The sequence below is a fragment of the Cydia strobilella genome, chromosome 14 (assembly GCF_947568885.1).
Source record: "Cydia strobilella chromosome 14, ilCydStro3.1, whole genome shotgun sequence".
Classification (NCBI taxonomy): Eukaryota; Metazoa; Arthropoda; class Insecta; order Lepidoptera; family Tortricidae; genus Cydia; species Cydia strobilella.
The window spans coordinates 13,169,176-13,178,907 of record NC_086054.1 but is presented as its reverse complement, the minus strand read 5'-3'; the positions used below and the strand labels follow the sequence as shown (position 1 = coordinate 13,178,907).

The window sequence follows — 9,732 nt, the reverse complement described above, 5'->3', positions numbered from 1 at the left end:
TCTATGAAAGGTTATATTTTTGGCATAGTGATGTACTGTTTATTTATCGACCTCAGATCAATAACCTATCGACATTTACAGCTTTCTTATAGTTTGCCAATTTCGTGATTATTTTTTTACACGGCACATAAACCTATGCATAATTTATCGATATAAAAAGTCGACACAGTTACATCCCTAGCAAATTATCAAACTTGTGACACCCTACACAAATGAGGAATAACAAACATATATACATCTCTTTTTGACATATTATCTCATTCGTAAGGAAGTTAGGGACGGGTACCTATACATGTTTGCGAAGCATTTTTGCCCGTCTTCTATGCTTTAGTCCTTGTTGTGAGAGAATAATATTACCCGTCTCATTTCAAACATAGACACAGAGAATCATATAATACTGTCTTTATCTTACGCTAGACCATATACTTACTAACTCTTTGTTTGCCTCTCTCATTGCGCGGTCCTCTGGTACCATACCATGGTATGGTATGTACCAGTGGTTAAAGTAGGTACCTACTCAATTCTTAGATCGATAGTCAGATTTATATATTATACTATAATGTCTATAATATATATTCTCATTTCTTTTATTACGTTTTTTTTTATTTTATTTTTTAAGTAATTGATATGTTTTCTGACAGAGTATCTCGTATTTGTATGATGTGATGTACTTTCATATATTTTTAAATCAAATTTCTATAAAGAAAAATCCCTACTGTAGTTTAATGGGGTGAGTAGGGACAAAACTGACATTCAAACCTCGATAACATTTTATTTTTACATATGCAAACTGAATGGTGTACCTATATAATAAGTATTCCGGACTTTTGTATTTTAGTTTTTATTTTATTTTGGGTACCATTTCATAACTTTGACGATAAACAGAAAATCCCACCTCTGCCGTAGTCCCTCGTAATTGGGGTGAGATGGGATTTCATTCAAAGGTGATTTTGGAAGATTGTTGGATCGTCTTTTTTTATTATGAGTATTACTATGGCTCCATTTTAAATTGGAATACATTATTTTTGTAGCAGTAGCCTTAAAATCCCATCTCACCCCCCTTTCATCCCTTCTCTCCCCATTCATAACACAACTCTCCCCGCGGACTCTATTCACCCCATTTTACGGTATGTAATTATGCATGCATTCTATAGTAATTTAAATTGTATTTTTCTTATTTACTCGTAATGCATGTTAATTATAAGGTGTAATGTTTTGAAAAGATGTGTCCCTCCGATTTGTTCCAATTGAGGGGTGATTTAAATCTTCTCGAGGCAGAGGTGTAGGGTTAGAGCCGGTGTAGCTTTATTTGACGTTCATAAGCTCATTGTAATATGGCTACTTGAATAATAAACTATCTTTAACTATTAAACTATCTTAAGTATTGCTTTTTTTAAGACAGTAAGAATTCTGTACATATCGACATAAAATTTGAAGTTACTACTTTCTTCACTAGTCTAGCTAAACTATTTAAAAAACTTTCCCATAATCAACCAGGCAAAGGTGAATTTCTCAAGTTAAATGGAGTCCAGAGAAAAAGCAATCCACATCGCCGTCGGCAATGTTTGCGTAGGTAAATTAGTTGGTTCTGTTGAAGTTAGATTGCAAGTCTGCGACGGCTGTTTAATTTTTAGTCTAGAGGTTTCTGCGAGGTTTTAAAAAGTTTCGCTCAAAGGAGGCTTGATTATGAGGTTATTGGCACAGAACAAATAATAGTACAGAAAGGAAACTTCCTACAAAACTGAAGTTTGACAGCGGTTCAGGGACGAATCATGCTGTCCCTTTCTAATATATGGCACTATCCCTTTCGGCTATTTAGGGTTGTCTAAGTACTCAAAGTTCAAGTCATTATCTTATCTGTGGTCGTGCACGCACAGGCACGTCAAGTTGTGTCAACCCTAATAACTGCTCGGAGCAATGCTGGGCCGAACGGAGCCGAGAATACACGGAAGGAAGAGTTTCGCACCCCTGCTATTGGTACCTAGTTTGTGCGGGCATTTTACTTTCCAAGTACAAATTTTTTAATTTTTTTCGATAAGCAATTGAGCAATTGAGATTTGGTTCATTCAGATAGGTATTTAACTCCCTATTCCATAAACAACGATACTTTTACCTAAACGGTTAATTGATATTGAAAGATTGAAAGTAACCCCAAGAAATGCTATAATAGTTATTTACGATACAAGTGCGGAAAAGAGGAAATTCGAAACGAGTGGCGATAAATTAAAACACGACCGCAGGGAGTGTTTTAAATCAACACGAGTTGCGAATTACCTATTCGCACGTGTATCGTACAACGTTTTACAGTACATATGACCCTTTAAACTTTCGACATATGCACGAAAAGTGATGCTCTTTTACGCACCAGTGCGAGAAAGTAGCACCATATGTACTGTATAAAATTACCTATATACTTAAATTTATTACATGTAGGTAGGTATTTTGCTTTCCTCGTATTCGAAATTAAAAGTAGTGTTTAACTCTGGTGAAAGGCATCATTTCATCCCTTGGTTTAACAAACTACTATTTATCGAAATTTACAATAAAATAAAAGAAGCACATTTATCCTCGGCAGAAAAAATAATTTAATAAAAATAAGTTACTTTTCTGGTAAATTGCCTGACTTGCAAACTATTTCTTGGGTAAACAGTCTCTGCTCTCACAGTTTGAATTGAAGTTACCTTTTACAGAAATATTGTCGAGTAGATTAGAAATGAGGGTCGAATCTTTTGTGTTTTGTTGACGTGCACGTGCTGCCGTGCAGACGATCGTTGAGGTCGTATCAAAACCAGTTCAAACTCATAACAAATTGTTAAATTAGTAACGACCTCTGTGGCTTACCACATAGTAAGCCTGTAGTAAAATCTGTCACTCGGACGCCACGTCACAGAAGTGTCAAAACTGAAATTGAACTTTATGCACATGCACGTAGGTCTATGTTGCTCTGTGGTCTGTGACGGATTAATTCGTTTTGGCGATGGACCTCCGGTGCCGATATATCCGTCATTGGCGTCCAAAAGGTTAAAAACCTGGTAAAGGCACAACGATATTGTGTCGTGTATGTTTTTGTTACTTATCAAATAAGAGCAATATTTGAAGTAAAATTAGTACCGACGTATGCTTTAAGACTAATCTAATCTATCCTAAAAATACTTTTCTGTGAGCTTGTTTCAAACCATATTCGTTTGCAATAATTTACATACTTAGTCCTATACTATGCGAATCACCGATATCTCATTCTGCAAACAAAACAACACGCAGACATACAATTTTAAACTCAAACACAACACAACAAAGCTCAAACTAGATTTTTAATGATCTCATCTATAATACGTTTTAGTTTTAAGGAACCAGTGTATGCAAATCTAATTTACGGAACGTTTAAACTTTAATACAAGTAACTAAGGTTGAAAACAGCATGGCAAATATTATCCTTAGTGCGTTACAGTTTTAATGGCATGTATGCGATGCGAGTCAAAATTTACGGTTTCTCTCAGTACCGATTAGAAATGTAGATTACCGCACTAGTGTTGTATTAAGCCAAAATGCCGTATGTCCAATATAAGGGTGTCCATACACTTAAAAAGGTCTGTAGGGTTTCAAATACCTACTCCTTTTAAGTTTGGGTTGTGGAACGTAGGTAAATATTAATTAATTTCAAATATAAGTATGTTTTTCCTGTTCTATGACTTCTCTATTTTTAATCCTTAACCTAGTTCCGGAAACAAAATAGTACATTACGATCAAATTACGATACATGTATCGTGCAACATTTTACAGTACATATCCGTACACGGCGGGAAGAAGTTGATAACTCGAGATATTTTATTGAAGATATTTAAACTTAAAATAGAATTACATAGGGTTCAGATTTCTTTAATTTTTTCCCGCGAGGTATCTACTTCTTCCCACCGTGTACGGATATGGCCCTTTAAATTTATGACATTAGTTACGTAACGTGCTAATTATCTTAACAAGGCAACGAAAAGAGTTTTGACCCAGCTAAGCCCGGTTCGGTCCACAGGCTCCGCTTTCCGACTTTTTCTCCTCTACTTCATAACGTGCCCGTTCGCAAGTCAAAATAGCAACATTCGAACAGTATTTTAGGTAATGTATAAATTATCTCATCTGGGTGCTTAGCTAAGATTCCAAACGCTCCGTAGCGAACGCGCGGTACGGTAATCTCTCTCTATCACTCTTTCTTATTAGTGCGACAGAGACAATTGCGTTTCGTTCACGTTCAGGAGAAAAAGTCGGAAAGCGGAGCCTGTGTTCCGAAGCGGGCTTAGCTGGGTCAAAACTCTTTTCGTTGTCTTGTTAAGACTGATCAGACTGATCTTTCTGTCACGCTTTTATTTGCGTATTCTACCAAATAAAATAAAAAGTCGAGTGCTATTGTATGTCTTTCTAGCTGTAGATAGATTTTATTCTATGCCTAATAGTTGGTCAAACCAAATTGTCAGTAAATACGAACAAAAAAAAACTATTTTTTTTTTACTAGCCTAATTTAGTGTCCCACTGCTGGGCAAAGGCCTCCCCTCGTTTCCTCCACTCGACCCTGTCGTTTGTAGTGTCCCGCCAATCCGGATAAAATGCGTCTAAGTCGTCCCGCCATCTCCTTTTCGGCCTGCCTGCACCCCGGCCAGCACCATCTATGGTGTTCCGTGGGTCCCACTCGGTAACCATTTTGGCCCACCTTTCAGGGTGCATGCGGCAGACATGCCCAGCCCAGTCCCACTTAAGCTTAGCGGTCTGGACACCTACATCTACAACTCGAGTTCTGGAGCGCAGTTCCGTGTTTCTGATTCTATCAGTTCTGCGAACACCTAGTATACTGCGCTCCATCGCTCGCTGGCAAACCTTGAGTTTGGACTTTAACGCCTCAGTTAACTAAAAAAACTATACTCATCCTTTTCTTTTGGGTGCTAGTACCAGTATAAGACGAAGCTAGTATGATTCTCTTTTGTCTATGTTTGAAATGAAACAGTCCTTTGACAAACTATATGAGAAAAATTAAAAACTAAATTTCATCTCATACAAAACTTCCATTCCGTCACATGTTTTGGGGACAAAAAAAAAACCAAAAGAATATCGTCAAAGCTGCCGAGCTCAGAACAAGGACTAAAGCACTACCGAGGACGCAACCGGTATAAATGGTAAGATCAGACAAAATTGCTCCAGTAATTTTAATTCTTAAGACATTCCTGGTGTGTCCGCATCCGACATTTTGGCTCAACGCGGCATACTAACAAAAAGTTCGCTAAGGAAGGCCCGCTTAGCATACCAATTAACCGTGTGATATGGGGGATAGATGGAGATTAGGTTTTGTCTGCAGATGGTTCTTAACTGTATAGAGGTATAATAATAATGTCATTTATGCATATGTATGAAGCTGTGTCATAGGATCAACTAGAGTTAGATCAAGAAAAGTCTGTAACTGCTAGCATACGCAGTGCAAGTGTTAAACGTCAAACTTCTATGAAATTATGACGTATAATGACACTTGCACTGCGTGTGCTATCAAAATCGTTGCAGACTTCTCTTGGTCTAACTCTAATACCTGTACAGGTTGTACAGGTTGATTTCATATTTGTAATTGTTTTTCGTAATTTTTGGTTAAATTTATTGCTTGTAAAAATTTACATGTAAAAGTGCCCCTGTGGCCTATTTACTGAATAAATGTTTGATGTTTGGTAAGTAGTAGGTTAATACCACAGATCTCGAATTGTACAGTCAACCTATTTGATTTCTAAGCCTTTATTCAGCCTTCATTCTAAGAATCAATTTATTTATCTTCTACCACAGTGCTTGTCGAGTGATGTATGTCACGTATCTATATAGTACCTAGTAAAAGCAGGCTAGTGGGTTAGGACCCTGGAATCAAATCGGTTGACTGTACAAGGTTGCCTGTCTGCCTGTGAACTCACACTTATTTTATCACATGCATCGATAAAACGCGGAGATAGATTCGAAACTTTTAAATGCACCTATGTCATGGCGAGATAAACAACAGAAGAATCAATAACAAATTTGTTGTAATTTCGAATTGCGCTCCAGTTTTTGTAAATCGACCGCCATACTTTACATGAAACGAACACCAAAATATGTGTAAATCTATAAATTAAACTCCAAAACAACGCAGGGCGTGTCGCCAGCCATAAACAAATCGACAATGCACAAGTTAAATTAACACTGAACCCGATTCAGATGTAACAATATGTTATGGTTTTGAGTTCAAAACCAGTTGGTTTCGATACGAACTTGAAGATCGCTCACGGTAATTGATGCATGAGAAATGAAGTGAAAGTCGTGCATGAGTTGCACGCCAATCACCAAGACGATAGTTAAGGTCCTTATCACCAATCCAATCATAACAAACCCCACCAAACCAAAACCATAACAAATTGTTTTTTTTTTTTTTTTTTTTAAGTTATAAGTTTATTCAAGCGTAAACTTAAGAACTGGCTAATTCAAGAATGTTTTTACTCTGTTGATGAATATTTTGATTACTTTAGACATCAAACTTGACATTGTATGATATAATTAGTTACTGAATCTATATTGTGGTTATGACATATTAGTAATGTAATCTAAATGCGTACCAATGAATGCTTCTTTAGATTTAGGTACTTTTGTAATAATTTTGATTACCTGTTTCTGGTAGAATGTGAGACCACGAAATACTTTGATACTTACCACCTTTTGTACCACATTTTTAAGCAAAATAAAGATATTTTGTATTTGTATTTTCAAGGTATCCAAAATCGAAACATGATGAAAATCACATCAAATTGTTAGAACAGAATCGGCCACCAGGGCGCCATTTTATCATACGTTTTAATCGGTTAAAATAATTTAACTTTTAATCCGCCCCCGATTGGGAACGTAAGCCGCGGGTTTAACTTTATTGTGGTGTTATGAGGGTAGTTTTTGATAAATAGAGTAGGTCTTTTTGACTATAATTGGTATTTGGATGAGAAAGTAAAGTAGGTAACATTAAAGAACTTGGTTATTTCCGGTGGACAAGGCGGCATGACATGCGGTGTCGTCGCTTTTAGAAAGGTATGTACATAGTAGTAAGGCTAGTTTTAAACATTTAATTAAGTAACATTTCTCATTATGTCACATTTTGATCTCCCTGAATGATTCAATTTTCAATTTATTAATATTTATTATTTCGGGCAACATCTATAAAATGGTAGCACAGACCAAAATAAACAAAAAAGCATTGAAAGATGAGTAGTGATTTTTGTCAAGCTTTTGGTCATTTATCATTTGGTCATTCTTAGAAAAAATATGATTGAATGTCATAAATAGTTAGTACTACAGAAACTTGTGCAAACATTGTTTTTAACGTGATTCAGGTTCATTATAGGTAGGTGTGTCCGATTATGTTCATGTTGTAACATCAGGAGTTCCACAAGGCTCTATAATAGGACCCTTGTTATCCATCATCTTGACATCGACAGTTGCATCAAATGTCGCAATAGTTTACTTCATTCTGATTATATTAGTATTGAAATCCACATCACATCAAGTTGGGTCGCTATAAGTCTCAAAGTGACTTAAACCGATCCTAGTAATTAAGTATTACGTCTTTTTAATTCTTTAGGAATTTTTATTTCTTCAAACCGTGGTCTCGGGTGTTTCCTTGCTCAGAGAATCTATCCAACACCGTTCAGCATACTTTGGCAACCACCATTTTCTAATCATGTCATAACTTGTTCTTCCCTTCAACTGCAGTTCTGCGAACTTCTTACACAGGGCGCAGGCATCTAGAGGGGTAGAAGCCCGAACTTGGTAGTGGTTCCTCCATTTGAAGAACTCATAGTATTGTTCTCTGTTTTTGATGCTTTCGTAGATTATCTTAGCTGTTTCTGGGATACCTAGTTTTATTGCGTCGATGTAGGAATGGGGTGGTAGGTAACTGTAAATGAAAAGTGAAAAAAATATGTCAAATGCTTATAAGGAAACTAAAAAAAATTGTAGTGTTGCTGAAAATGATATAGGAGACTGATTTTGATCGTTCTGACTAAAAAATTAGGCTCCAGTATCCTTAATATATTACCCATACCTAGTACCTATACCCATCACACGTTCACACGTTTTTGGTCTTAGCTCCTTGACATTAGCACAGGCTATCTAATTAAAATAAGCAAGAAACATTTTTTTGTGGATTCAAAACTACCCAATCGGCTTATAGGTACGGATTAAATTTGACTTTTCAGACACTACTTACAGTAGACAATTTTACTTATAGGTACGATACTTACTGATTATAATTCGCTCCACCATAGACCACCGGCACAACATTATTCTTATACGCCCTCAAAACAGCATTAGTAACAAAATCATGGTCTATCGAGTCTTCCAGCGCTAAATAGAAGAAGTACTGATTCTTTAACCTCCAATTACATGCTCCAAATGACCTTCTCTTACACTGTTTTGTCCCACAATTGCCAAAGACATCTAAAGTGAGGTTATATTTGGCCATTGCTTTCTGTAGATTTTGTATGAAGCCTTCTCGATTGCTGTTAGATTTGCATTCGTCTAACAAGGCCGCTGCGCCTTTGGACTTGGTTGCGAAAAGAGATTTAATGGTTGGGTTGATCGGTTCTGTGTGAATAGGCCATGGGAAATGAGAGCCGAGCTCTTCAGAGCGGTTGTTGTATATTGATATGAATCTGTAGGGTATTGTGGAGTCTTGCCTGTAACAAAATATTTTGTGTTTAACTCAGAATTATGAGCGTAAGTAGCGTGATACTCAAGAGACATGGTGCGAATAATGGTGGTCTAGTGTATTGTACACACAGCTGCAAAAGTGCGTACCCGCTTTATGAATGGAATTCATTCACATGGAAACAATGGCTAATCGAAACAAATAAATATTGAGTTTATTTTGACCAAGCACAAGCACTTAATAATTACTAAGATTTAGTAATTATTAGCAAATTGTATGCGAGTAACCCTTTGAAAAAATATATTTAACCCATAAACACACTTGAGTTATTATTTCACGTACCTGTACGTCCAAGTCCAATTAAAAAACCCGTCATATATAGGGTTACAAACGTAGTTCTTATCAGCAGAATCGTTGGAAGCGAAAATATACACCTGATTCACACCTCTTTCACTCGGTATATCCACTTTTTCATCTTTTTTTAAATCAACTGCGTTAAAAACAATAGCATCAAAATACCTGACATCACCGAACAAGGTTCTATTTTTAGTAAAATAACAATTGATTTTGCTGCACTTTTTTTTGATGAAATGCGTTTGGCCTTGTTGCTGGACCCCTGGGAGATCGGTCCAAATAAGAATATGCTTTATGTCAGTTGAGTGACGTTCGAATTTTATGATTATTTTGTAGTTTAATCTCTCGTTGACACAATGGGCAGTTATTATTATGCAGATGACGTGAACTATGAATTTCCAATATTTACACGATGATCGCCCCATTTCGCTTTAAAAATTATATTCTTAAATTGTGGTCGGATGAAATTGCCGATGTATTTAACCGCCTTTCTTTTAAAACGTGTGATGAGTTTGAAGTATAAATTGAAAGTAGCATGCTGTGATTGACTTTTGTTTTCAAACAAAATTCCTTGTTTTCCTGTGATGCATTACATTTTTGTTCGTTCAAAGATTTAGTGAGTGATTATGAAGGATGCTGTCGCCATGGAGCCGGAGACCGGTTTGTTTAAGCTTGCACTGGCTACCTATTTGTTTTTG

The 9,732-nt window shown here is 36.4% G+C and overlaps 1 protein-coding gene across 1 annotated transcript; it reads right to left on the bottom strand.

Moving 5' to 3' along the window:
- Nucleotides 1-7,626: 7,626 nt before the first annotated feature.
- Nucleotides 7,627-9,497, bottom strand: LOC134747157 (alpha-(1,3)-fucosyltransferase C-like). The gene is made up of 3 exons (XM_063681738.1): nt 9,023-9,497; nt 8,274-8,708; nt 7,627-7,927 (listed from the first exon to the last, which is right to left on the bottom strand). Exons 1-3 carry the CDS (start codon nt 9,457-9,459, stop codon nt 7,627-7,629), a joined length of 1,173 nt encoding a protein of 390 aa, XP_063537808.1. The 5' UTR covers nt 9,460-9,497.
- Nucleotides 9,498-9,732: the final 235 nt, after the last annotated feature.

Coding starts and splice junctions, on each gene's coding strand:
- LOC134747157 (XM_063681738.1), bottom strand. CDS start 9,459: ATGGGGCGATCATCGTGTAAATATTGGAAATTCATAGTTCACGTCATC. Junction 8,709..9,022: donor AATTGGACTTGGACGTACAG/GTACGTGAAATA, acceptor ATTTTGTTACAG/GCAAGACTCCACAATACCCT. Junction 7,928..8,273: donor GGTGGAGCGAATTATAATCA/GTAAGTATCGTA, acceptor TTTCATTTACAG/TTACCTACCACCCCATTCCT.